This window comes from Asparagus officinalis, chromosome 9 (genome assembly GCF_001876935.1).
Source record: "Asparagus officinalis chromosome 9, Aspof.V1, whole genome shotgun sequence".
NCBI classification, from domain to species: domain Eukaryota; kingdom Viridiplantae; phylum Streptophyta; class Magnoliopsida; order Asparagales; family Asparagaceae; genus Asparagus; species Asparagus officinalis.
Window position 1 is genome coordinate 31999163 of NC_033802.1, and position 12534 is coordinate 32011696.

A 12534-nucleotide genomic window follows, 5' to 3' on the forward strand; every position below is an offset into this window, starting at 1 on the left:
TTACGTCGGGAAAAATTTTTCCCAATATTTTTTAAACTTTTGTCGACGTTTTTGTTTCGTCGGCAATATTGTATTTTGTTGTAGTGTGTTAGACACTTACAGTGTTTCCAATCTACCTGATCAACCACAATGATCTCTATCATCAAATGGAGTTTTTTCTGTTAAGTCTTTTTAAATGTTTCTAAACTCCAGAGGGATAACATCTTTTTCCTACAAATTATCTTGGAACCCTATTCTTCCAAGCAAGGTGCATATTTTTACTTGGTTATTATCTCTTAATAGATTACATACTAAGGAAATTCTTATCAATAAGGGATGGCAAGGGGATTCTATATGTTCTCTTTGTAACTTGCAATTAGAATCAAGAGATCATTTTTTTTTCATGCCCCTTATCTGACAAAGGTCTGGAGACACTTCAAAAAATTTTCTCTTCCATTCCCATGGCCTTCAGCTTTTGATGATCTCTTGCAGATTTTGGAAGGACTACAAAGTAATATAGGCTACATGTGGCGTACTATTTTCTCTTCAATATGCTGGAGTTTGTGGATTGCAAGAAACAAATATCTCTTTGAACATGTTAATTTCTCCCATCATTCAATCATTAACTTTGCAATTACTGATTTATATGATTGGACAGGTTATAAAACTGGAAAGAAAACAAATAAGATCTCGGCAATGCTTGAAGCAAACCTCATTCCAAGGAGCAGTGAAGGATGAGTTTTTTCTTTTCTAGAAGTTGGTTATGTTTTTGCTTCTATGTACAAATCTCTTACAGATACTTCTTAATGTATGTTTTTTGATTATTACTAGTCTATAGAAAATCCAATTTCTCTAATTATACGTATGGTTGGCTTTGGTTCTTCCCTATATATGTGTCAACGATGAGTGACGACAAGGCTCACTCCTCATCTTCACGGATATTTAGAAGAAGAAGGTTATACGTCACTAATTAGAAGAAATTCCTTTTTCTATCTACTAATACAAGGATACAGTTCGTATCCGTGTTTTTGCTTGTAATTAAACAGCTTTGTACTTTTTCTATCTACTAATACAAGGATACAGTTCGTATCCGTGTTTTTGCTTGTAATTAAACAGCTTTGTACTCCTTTTGGTTTTTAATGAACAGATACAGTTCGTATCCGTGTTTTTGCTTGTAATTAAACAGCTTTGTACTCCTTTTGGTTTTTAATGAACAGGGATCATCCATTGCTTTTATATCAAAAAAAGAATTTCCTAATAATTTTCAAACTATATATATCTGTAGAAGATCATTATTAAAATATCTCTAACTATGAATTTTTAATTTGAAATAAGATGCTTAAAACTAGAACTGGAATATGTTATATCGACAAGCATACACTCAACAAAATCAAATCCATGCATACATTCAATTTCAGGTTTCTTTCTTCCCTACTTTGCCATTAACGTACAACTTCATTTCTCTTTACGTAAAGTTTATCCTTGGATGAAATTTTAGAAGAGACAAAACCCAAAAGTAATTTGTCTGAGAAGACAAAAGAAGCTTTATTAACTAGACAAGACAAGATGGAGGTAGGAGTATAAACCTATGCATTCTTTTCTAAATAAATAAATAAACCTATACATGGTGAAAGTGGAAAGGAAACTATGAATATATGCTAACGTCTTTGAGAGCCCCTCTAAAGCTAGCCCTAGTAAAGGGCAAAATTTTGGGCCAAGGAAGGTAGCTGACAGAAATAATGGATATGTGCTTTATTGTAAATGCACTTGTAGAGACATACCGGTCAAAGCTAGCTGAAATATAATGGTTGATATCGTGAATTTTTAAAGCTAGCTGAAATATAATGGTTGATATCCTGAATTTCAATTTTATGAATAAAGATTGTTATGATAAATTTACAATATCCAACTGTGCTCTAGATTGGCTAGGCACTTTTGGCACGTATATGATACTTGAGATATTGCAAAGAGAAAATATAAGAAAACGATAGGAAATAGAGCTGTAGAAGTAAAAAAAATGTAACCGGATTTATATTTCAATTGTTTTGTATAGGTGAATAAACTTATTATTTGCCAAAAAAATGTAGCAAAATGCAAAAAAAAAAGGAAAAAAAACCTCCATTTTTTTCTACAATTTCTTATAGATGCATTATGATTTTTTTTATCTTGTTTATTTTTTGTCTCTACAAAAAAAAGGAAAAAAAATTTAAAACTTGAGTAAATATTCTACCAAAGTTTATCACATATATGATGAGCAACAGACATATTTGACGTAATTGAAATTAACGGAATGAACAAAGTCATCGCGAATAAATATTTACCCTTGGACATCCACATCGGTAGTATTATATAACGAGCATTAATATAAAATGATAAACTGAACTCAAACCAAAAACAATTTAATGAAGAAGCATGAATCTTTAGTTGAAAACTGAAGTTGCGACAAACTTACATTTGCTCCAGTAACTTACTAAACTAAAACAAGACAAAAAGAACAAGGTACGGCCCCCCAGGTACTCTACAACTTCATCTTTCCCTCTACTACATTCTCATTCTAAGATCACTAGGTCCCAAAATCAACATGCTCATGGATCAAAACTATTGTGTACCGGTCTCCTCCTCCTCACGCCAGCATAATCCGCTGACAACCACCACCCTGCCTTCCCTTTCTGCGTCGCATCGTACCTTCCTCTCATTGCTGTCCGTTGATCCTGCGGTCGAACTCCTGCAGATACACCAACCTTTCAGATACATGTATACATACATATACATAAAACTACGTGTATATATACTTACCATGTACTTGTTGCTGATGTAAAATGAAGAGGCTCAATATCATCACAATCACCACCAGGGGAGGATGCATTCTCAGGATGCCCATAATCTCTCTTGCTCTCCTTAACACTCTCCCTCCCTAATTAAATTGAAATACAAGAGTCAAAGAAAAGAGACATACGGTCAAGTGCTCAAGTTTTTATAGTTTTAGTTGCATTGTGTTCCCCTCAGCATGCTTAGGGGGTCTCTAAGCCTCACTTCCCCAGGGAAGAAGATTCCATTACATTAATCTCCTTTAATGGCCTTTATACAAATTATAAATTAGTCGGGAAATCTTCCAGAATATTTTGTCTCATGTGAGCTCCACTATCAGAACACTGCACATGACAGCCTGAGTACTTTAGTACCTGAGCTGTATGCTTTGTGACTTTCTGTGAACACTTTGAAAGATATATTCAGAACGCTCTGAGTTTTTTAGTGAAAAGTTTGAAGAACTATAAAGTAGATAAAAATGCTCTGAGTCCTCACTATTTATTGGACACCTGATAGTCTAAGAAGAACAAATGCATTCCATATGTTGTCATATATCTAGTATTTTTCAGAGTGTAAAATTATAATACATAATAGCTTATATAATTTAGTAGTTCTATCTAGAGAGAAAGTCTTTAAGACAATTAATATAAAAAAAATACTCAGGGTCAAATCACATAAGACATGTATCGATTTAGAACAGCTTTGAGAAAATAATAATACTACAGAGGTAGCTAATTTCAAATTTTCAATCTATAAAAAGAGCATTCAATCTACACAGAATATGTTATAATAAAAATAACATACGTTATAACTTTGAAGTTTTCATGAAGTGTTCAGTACTAAATAAGATTCAAAAATAGATAACTTTTAGACAACAAAATGTACGATAGATAAAATTTACTAAGCTTGTTTCTATAGGTCATAGACCTCATAATTAGTAGGATGTAAAGATAAGTTCAAGAGAATTTGGAGATCAATTATTTAAGGTTTCTTAAGACTGGACAAAAAGATTTTTTGTTACCTAGGTAGAATGATTGTGCTACCAAACTAGCACGTGACCAGCATTCTCCAAAATGGAACTGCATGTTTAATTAAGGTTAATTCGATGAGCAGTAGTAGAATAAATATGGATCAAGAAATGCTTGGTGGACCTAAATTTGAAAAGATACGGAACAGAAATATTATGTGGCATTGTTCTTTAGAAGAATAATATTTCTATTGACATAATGATTGCTAGATTATGAAATTGCTTATCTATTATATTGAATTAAATCTTAAATTTGGAACCTCTCCACTACTAACAAAGTAGTGCAGAGACCACTATCTTATTTATAGTTATTTATTTATCTAGTGAACGGTTATGATTCATTCTAAATATCGCATTCACCATATTTCTCATGAATTTCATCCATTCCTCATTTAGATGATCTAAATTCTTCCAACTCTGCATTGGAGTTGAAGCAGCAGTAATTGTGAGGGGATGCGAGTTGCATTTTAATGAATAATTCAAAATTTTATTCCAAACTTAAAACCTCCTTATATTAAATTCTTGGTGGTACTTGTACTTTATAAGGTATGCTTTTTACATGAGATGTGTCTCCTTAACTTTTATCTAAATTGATGCTTATCACATTTATTTATTTATTTATCAAAACTATCTATATTTGCTTTTGTATTTGTAATATCACACATTAACAAGTATTCAGCTGAAAATATTCAGAAATACTGATTTTATCCCCCCGGCTCCTCCTCCTGCTCCACCTTCTCCCTTCCCTCCCTCTCCTCCTCCCTGTCCTCCTTCACCTCATCCCTTCTCCTCTTGCCCTCCACGACGTCCTTCTCCGCCATCTCCTCCACCTTCTCTCCTCCCCCTCCACCAATGGCCCCCTCTACATCCATCCCTCTTTCCCCTTCTGCTCTTCCATCCTCACCTCCTTTCCTCCTCTCCTTCCCCCTCTCAAGTTAGACTGGAGAGTTTAACATGAATTTCAATTTTTTTTTAAATAGAAAATGCTTAAAAGTGTGACATTTAAATAAATACAGATGGTTTTGATAAAAAAAAAATAAGTGAAAGTAATAAATATTGATTTAGATAAAAGTTAATGTGATTTTCATGTAAAATATATTATTTATTCTGATGGCTTCATTTCTCCTAATAGGAAGTTCTAAAAAGTAGTGCTGCTACTGCTATTAGAATTTACTGAAGCAGATGGCCGCATATCAAAGGTAGTTATTTATATATTTCAGTGTACCAAGGGGCGCAATTTAAAAAAAAATGGTGAAATAACCGTAGATAGAGCGATCTCTTTATAGCTAAACTGTTCAAAGCTCTAGAGAAACCCAGGTGCTTAAACAACACGTTTATTCTGTAGCAAAATTTTGTCACAATACTCTAAAACATAATCTATGCCATGTTTGTGACCTGCAGATTTATATATTGCCACTAATGCGGCAACGTTTTGCAGTAAGATTTTGCGCAAAAACTGGAAATAATAAACCTAGGATTCACGACGAGCATCTGTTTACCACGTTCACTAAGAAAGCAACAGGTTTAACAAACCACAAACATTATTCTTCATCCAGGATGCTCGGAGAGATGAGATAGAGACAGACCTACAAAAAGAACAGTCCGCTTGATACAAGAAAAATTATACTATTGATTACTACAAAAATATTCATCACTTCCTCAAAAATAAAATCCAATTTATTGTCCGATAATATCCATTGACAATATCGAAAAACAATATTTTTTTTTCCCACCAACCAAGCATCATCGTTCTTAGATATGCTCGGAAATAAAGATATTGCAGGTGCTTACATATCTTGATGAACAATTATAGCATTGCTTGGTAAGAGCATGGTATGTGTAGAGATCCAATAAATTGATTCTACTCTACACCATTAAAATGCCTTTAACTTGTCTTCATTGGAGAAAAAATAAGGCCCCTATCTTCAAATCAGCAGAGGATTACCAAGCCAAGGTTTATGGAGCTCTGTCAAAAGGGTAAGTATCATTGTAACAGATATCCCACACGGATTCAATGGCATCCTTTGCAGCTGCTTCTGAGCAGTAAGGATTATTTCTCACCGACTTCAGAGCCCTCCTCTTTACACATTCCTTCAAATATTCCAAAATAGAACATATTAGCAAAAACTCATAAGGAAATTAGCAATAACATACAACGCAAAAAACAAACTTCATCTTCCAAATGGTGAAATAATGATCACATATAAGAAACAGAAGCACAGAAGCATCAGTTGCAAAATTACATGAACTTCGCCTAGCAGAACTTCTCCTAGGGAGGGAGTTTACCTAGTAATAATATCTTAAGAACTTCCATGTCTATCTTGACAAATAAACTTACATAAAATTCTTCAGATATCACCTAACACTCGATACGTCGTGACTTTAACAAACACAATTGGGAAGCAGAAAAAGGCGAGAAAGATCAAGTCTTGAAATGTTCCTCACTCAACTACAACAGATTAGAGATGCCAACAATATCACCTCCTCTTCTTAATTCTTAGTTAAGGCAATTCAAAATAAGAGGGGATTTATTTTGGTTCTTGATTTGATTTAAAAACATAATCTTGTTACTGCAATTGCAAAAGTTCAATGTTGACTCAAAAATTATTTCGTTTGTAATTTACTCTCTACATGGTTAAAATATACTACTATCAATGTAGTAACCCAGATATTTAGTGCCTTAAAAAAACTTAATTAATAGAGATTTTTTTTTTTACAGATTAGGAATTAATTAAGGGTATTTTAGGGATTTTACCCTAACCCCTGACTAAGTGCCACGTTAATGATTTTGTGGCTAAATTTCATTCGTTTGTTTGGCCGGCACCTCTTAACGGGAGAATAAAAACAGAGAAAAACAGAGAAAATCAAAGAAAAATCACAGGAAAAAAAAAACAACACAGAGAAATATCACCTCACCTTCTTCAACCCAACCCTCTGAGAACCCAAATTAAAATTGTGAAAAGAAATAAAAGAAGAAAAAGAAGAGGAAGAAGACAGTGAACAAGAAAACAGAGGATTTCATCTAATTTTCAAGTGACCCAAAGGTATAAACCCTTTTCTATGTTAATTTCTTGTTTTAGAAGAGTAAAGTGTTATAGAAATCTTAGTAAATCAATCAAAATAAAATGAATAAGGGAAATTAAATTGTTATGAATGTGAAATAAAGAATCTAGGGTTTGCAAATTTCTATGTTTAGGAGGCATGAAATAAACTAAAAATAATAATAATAATAATAATAATAATAATAATAAGCTAACCTTGTTTTTGGGAGGGGGGTTTCTCGTTGTCGGCCGGTTTTGGGTCGCCGACGGTTTCCTCGTCGCCGTCCTGCAGCCATGGCGGAGAGAAAGAGAGGGGAAGAGAGAGAGAGAGAGAGAGAGAGAGAGATGAGAGGAGAGGAAAACCGAAAGGGGGAAACCGAAAAAAAGGGAAAAAAAAGAGAGGAGAAAAAGAAACGAAGAAGGAAGAAGGAGGAAGAATGATCTGGAGTCTGGAGTTTTGATAGAGGAAAGGAAAATTTACAATTAGCCCCTGAACCATAAAATTCTTTTTGAAACAAACCTTATAGTTTGAAAAAAGGACTGGAAAAAATTTATTAAGCCCCTGCATTATTATAAATTATTAAAAAGTCCAGAAGCTAGTATATGAGAGTTATAAAATTTTGCTAAAACTAACAAAATGCTCATATGTACTGTAGAATTTAATCATTATTGATTATATTTGAAATTATTAGGCTCCAGATTTTGAATTGATTTACCTATAATATATGTTTTTTCTGAATCAATAATTAGTCATATATCTTATATTATAGGTTCTGGTTGATATTCGGGAGACTAATATTTTGAGAAAGTCGTGACCACTAGAGGTGAGTTCATTTCTCACTAGTATTTTATAATATGAAATTGCATGAGTTTTATATTTGAATTATCTTGTGATAAAAATAAATAAATAAATAATATGTCTTTTCATGTATATAAAGATTTGACCTATTTTTGTTATGGTCTATCCTATAATACGATGTTAGCCTCGTACCATATATCAAAAGCTAATTTGATCTTTATGTAAAATATGAAAAATAACTTTGGCTCTCGTGCAATTTTTCAAATAATTGTGGACTTTGTTATATCTGAAAGTTTTTGATGAAATATTGGAACGTATTTCAATAGTTTAACGGATTCAAAGATTTTCCGTGGTTTAGTATCTGATAAAAGGAAAAGTAAATATCTGTAATCTGCTTTAACTAAAAATGAGTAGCTTTACTTTGTCAATTTCATTTGAAATATATGCAAATTCTGATATGCAAAGTATTTCTCATTTGACATGTGATCTCGATGTTTTCAAACCCTCAAATAGTCCACTATGGATTGGTTCTGCCTGCCATATGGTGAATGCACCTTTATTTGGCCCTTCTGTATTGGCCCTTCTAAAATCTGTTCTGGCCCACCTGTATTTGGCCGGTAGCCTATGGCAGTGTTAGGTGCATTCGGTTCCCGGAAATTATCTGTTATCTGATGCAGTTTACGCATTCCCTTGCTACTAGGCTAAAATTCGTAGCCTTAGTGTGGCCTATGGGTTGACTTTTACGTTCATGAAATAACTCATCGAGAAATAAGATTCTGATAATTTGACTGTGAAATTGAGAAAACAACAATTCTCTGATTTTGCCCAAATTAGTAGTTCTTTTCTTCTTAATGTTTACCTTGATTCAAAAAGAGTTTGATTCCAAGAAATTTCACAGTTTATTCGGTTGCACATGAGAAAGGAAATATAATTGTTGTATTCTTTCTTAAAAATGACAATATTACGATATTTGGATCGTAGTTTATTATCTTTGAATTTCTCATGCAAATTTTGTAATTTGTTATTTATGAGAATTATTCTTATTACTATTTTGTTAGTTATCTAGGAACTCTAGTAGGAAATGTTCTCACTGAGCGCTAGCTCATTCCGTTATTTTTAAATTTTTTTCAGATCCGGCGTAGCGTCCTATTAGCCGACTTTTGGTTTGAGCTTTTGGCTGAGAAGCGTGATATGGAGAGCCTCTTCTTTTTGATGTTACCTTCAGCACAGTTTGTTTTGTTTTGTAAAAATACTTATAACGGTGAGCTGGTGAGTTGTAAGTACCGATCATATATATATAGTTGCTCTGATTTCTATCATCAGTAGGATTATGAATATTTTGAAAATAAACTATGTGATATGAATTGCCAGGCTTGACTCGTGCATAAGACTTGTCTTGTGCACGGGTCGCTGCTGTCGTGTACCCCGTATTTTATGAATTTCTGCTGCAGAGTTTCGGGGCGTGACAGTAAGGTGGTATCAGAGCTTAGGTTTCGACGTTAAAAACCTTGTAGGGCACGCTATAATAGAGTATATGTGCTAGATGAGTGTTAGCGTATGGATCAATTATGTGATATATGTCTGTATACATACGTATATATATATATGTATGCATATAAATAATTTATAGTAAAACCTTTTAGGGTTGTTAAGGAGTGCTTAGATGTTTATTTTACTTTGTCTTTTTTCTTCAGTAAGCTGATGGATGGTTCCCCTTTTGTAGGATGACGGGAACCAATTCATCTTCCAGTTCGTCAGCTACCCTGTCCAGTCCTATGATTTCCGTAGATAGCTCGTGGGAACCCAGCCTGAGAGACTGGGGATACACTTCCGATGAAACTGATCCGAACGTGATAATGGCTAACCATATGACCCCCGACTCACCGGAGGTCGAACCAGTAGAAGTTGTTATGGTAGATTCATCCGAGTCTGAGCTTGAGGATCTCGTGGTAGAAGTTCTCCCAGTTGAGTCATCGCCTTCAATCATTATGATTTCATCCGACCCCTCCGACATGGAGTCTGTTGTAGCCCAGATTCCTAGTGATGACCAGAGACTTGCCCCCTCTGTGGGTGAGTCAAGTAGCCTAGGCATTGGTCCAGAGCTCGACCTTGAAGGATGGGGGACTAGCGGCATAGATCCAGATCCAATGTCCAATTATGTTGATAACCAAGACTCAGAGGAGACTGAACCAACTGAGGAGAAGTCTAGTTCCAGCAGGTCCTCTTCTTCAGGGAAATAGAGCATAACTGATAGGGCAATTTTGTAATATCAGTATATGGGTTTTCATAGTTACTCTTTTGGTTAATATAGGACATTTTTGGTAGGAAATATGTATATATAAACCCATATACTCAGATATGTGTATGAACTAAAAAGTTAAATATTAATAATATACTTTTGGTTTGCAAATACTGATTGGTGTTATTATGTTGAGTAAATATTTGAGTTCCTAATTATTTAAATTGCATATATGTGACTGACTTAGGAATTTTCCTTGTATAATAGTTGACTGAAATATTTTATTATTTATAGGAAGATATGGCTCCAGGTAATGGGCAAACCCCTCCTAACGGAGATAGGGATCTAAATCAGACAATTGGTGAAATGATGAGATCTAGAATTTCCCGTGCATCCACTTCCGGGAACCCAATAGATAACAATGCGTTAATGGATCTGCTGCAAGCGGTGACAACTGTAGTCACCAGACAACAAGATCAAATTGATCATAATCGGACAAATGGTCAAAATGAGGAGCACCCAAAATTAAGAAGTGGCATGGGAGAATTTAAGAAACTATCTCCACCCAATTTTGAGGGAACAACTGATCCCATGATTGCTGAGCATTGGATCACAGAAATGGAGAAGATCTTCACATACATGAAATGCCCTGAAGAGGAGAAGGTTGATTATGCAGTATACATGTTAAAAGACCGCGCTTACGGGTGGTGGCAAATGCAGGTCAGGACGTTGGGAGAGAAAGCATACAAGTTATCATGGGTGGAGTTTAAAAAGATTTTTTATGAAAAATGTTTTCCTTCAACTGTTCGCAAACAAAAAGAACAGGAGTTTCGAAAATTGGAGCAAGGTGATAAGACAGTAGCTGAATATGAAGAAGAGTTCACTTATCTGTCAAAATTTTCCATTCACTTGTTGGGTAACGAGGAAGATAGAGCTCGTCGCTTCGAGGAAGGGCTTCGATCGGACATTCGGAAGACGGTCAGTGCATTTGAACTCCCTACATATGGAGAAGTGCCTAAAGAAGGCCTTGTTAATTGAGAAAAATGAAATTGATACAAAGCCAAAGAATGAGACGAGCAACTCCTACCCAAAGAAGCGGTTCTGGCAGGATAATCGCGGTGGAAGAAATAAGAATTGGAGAAACAAAAAGCAAAACTTTGGACGCAGAGAGGAGCAATTTCCAAATCAGAAAACTTTAAGATGTGATGTTTGTCACAAACTGGGGCATGAAGCGAAAAATTATTGGAGAAATACCGGAGCTTGTTTGAGATGTGGCCAGAAGGATCACAAAATAGCAAATTGTCCCCTACAGCAATCATCTCGAAATACTTTCCAGACTGCCCAGTCCAGTGGTGGGAATCGGTATCCTCAAGCCAAGGCCCGAGTTTATTCTTTGACTGAGAAGAAGGCAGAAGCAAACAAGGATGTGGTGACAGGTACGCTAACTTTTGCATCAGTTCCTGCTCGAGTACTATTTGATTCTGGTGCATCGCATTCCTTTATTGCTGCACAGTTTGTTAAGAGAAACAAATTACCATTTGATACCCTACAACAAGAATTGCTTGTTAGTATACCTGGAGGTAGCATATTAGTATCAAATCAAGGTTGTAGGGGTAAAATTTATATTCTCGACAATGAACTTCCCGTAGAATTAATGATGCTAGAAATGCATGATTTCGATATCATATTGGGGATGGATTGGTTATCCTTAAATCATGCTTCTATTTTATGTCGAGAAAAGAAAGTAGTATTCAAATTTCCCGGCCAACCCGAATTTTATTTTGAGGGCGGAAAGTCTCAACAACCCTTAAAAATCATCTCAGCCCTTAAAGCACATCGAGCGCTGAGGAGTGGATGTATGGGTTATTTGGCTTCAGTTGAGATGGTTAATGAGGGAAAACCAAGCTTGGAAGAAATACCAATTGTCCGAGAATTTCCAGAGGTATTTCCAGATGAACTTCCAGGAATGCCCCTAGATAGAGCTAGTATCTGGTACGAGTCTCATTTCTAAGGCTCCTTATAGAATGGCACCTGCTGAATTGAGAGAGCTAAAAGTGCAACTGCAAAAACTTTTAGATAAAGGCTTCATTCGGCCAAGTGTGTCACCCTGGGGTGCACCAGTGTTATTTGTGAAGAAGAAAGATGGAAGTATGAGATTGTGTATTGACTTCCGTGAATTGAATAAGGTAACCATTCGGAACAAGTATCCATTACCAAGAATTGATGATCTGTTTGATCAACTACAAGGAGTTCAGGTATTTTCCAAAATTGATCTCCGTTCTGATTACTATCAATTAAAAATCAAGCCAGAAGATGTGCTAAAAACTGCATTTCGAACCCGCTATGTTCATTATGAATTTTTAGTTTTACCATTCGGGCTCACAAATACACCTGCAGCATTTATGGATCTTATGAACAGGATATTTAAACCTTTCTTGGATCAGTTTGTTGTGGTATTTATTGATGATATTCTGATATACTCAAGAAGTAAAGAGGAGCATGAAGAACACTTAAGACAGGTGTTGCTCACATTAAAGAGAGAACAACTCTATGCGAAACTTAAGAAATGTGAATTCTGGTTGGAGGAAGTAGCATTTCTTGGGCATGTAATCTCTAAGGAAGGGATTTCTGTGGACCCTGA

The 12534-nt window shown here is 35.1% G+C and overlaps 1 protein-coding gene and 1 long non-coding RNA gene across 2 annotated transcripts; one reads left to right on the plus strand and one right to left on the minus strand.

Annotated features, from left to right (window-relative positions):
* On the minus strand, positions 5398 to 7218 carry LOC109824843. The gene is made up of 2 exons (XR_002242803.1): positions 7072 to 7218; positions 5398 to 5905 (listed from the first exon to the last, which is right to left on the minus strand). It is a non-coding gene; the product is annotated as an uncharacterized LOC109824843 (long non-coding RNA).
* LOC109823348 lies at positions 10194 to 11904 on the plus strand. Its single transcript, XM_020389628.1, has 2 exons — positions 10194 to 10871; positions 10954 to 11904. The coding sequence occupies exons 1-2, from the start codon at positions 10194 to 10196 to the stop codon at positions 11902 to 11904; spliced, it is 1629 nt and encodes a 542-aa protein (XP_020245217.1).

What these genes read in the sequence shown, in the direction of transcription:
- LOC109823348 (XM_020389628.1), top strand. Translation starts at nt 10,194, where the DNA reads ATGGCTCCAGGTAATGGGCAAACCCCTCCTAACGGAGATAGGGATCTA. An exon ending in GATCGGACATTCGGAAGACG is followed by an intron (nt 10,872 to 10,953) that starts GTCAGTGCATTT and finishes ATTGATACAAAG; the next exon opens with CCAAAGAATGAGACGAGCAA.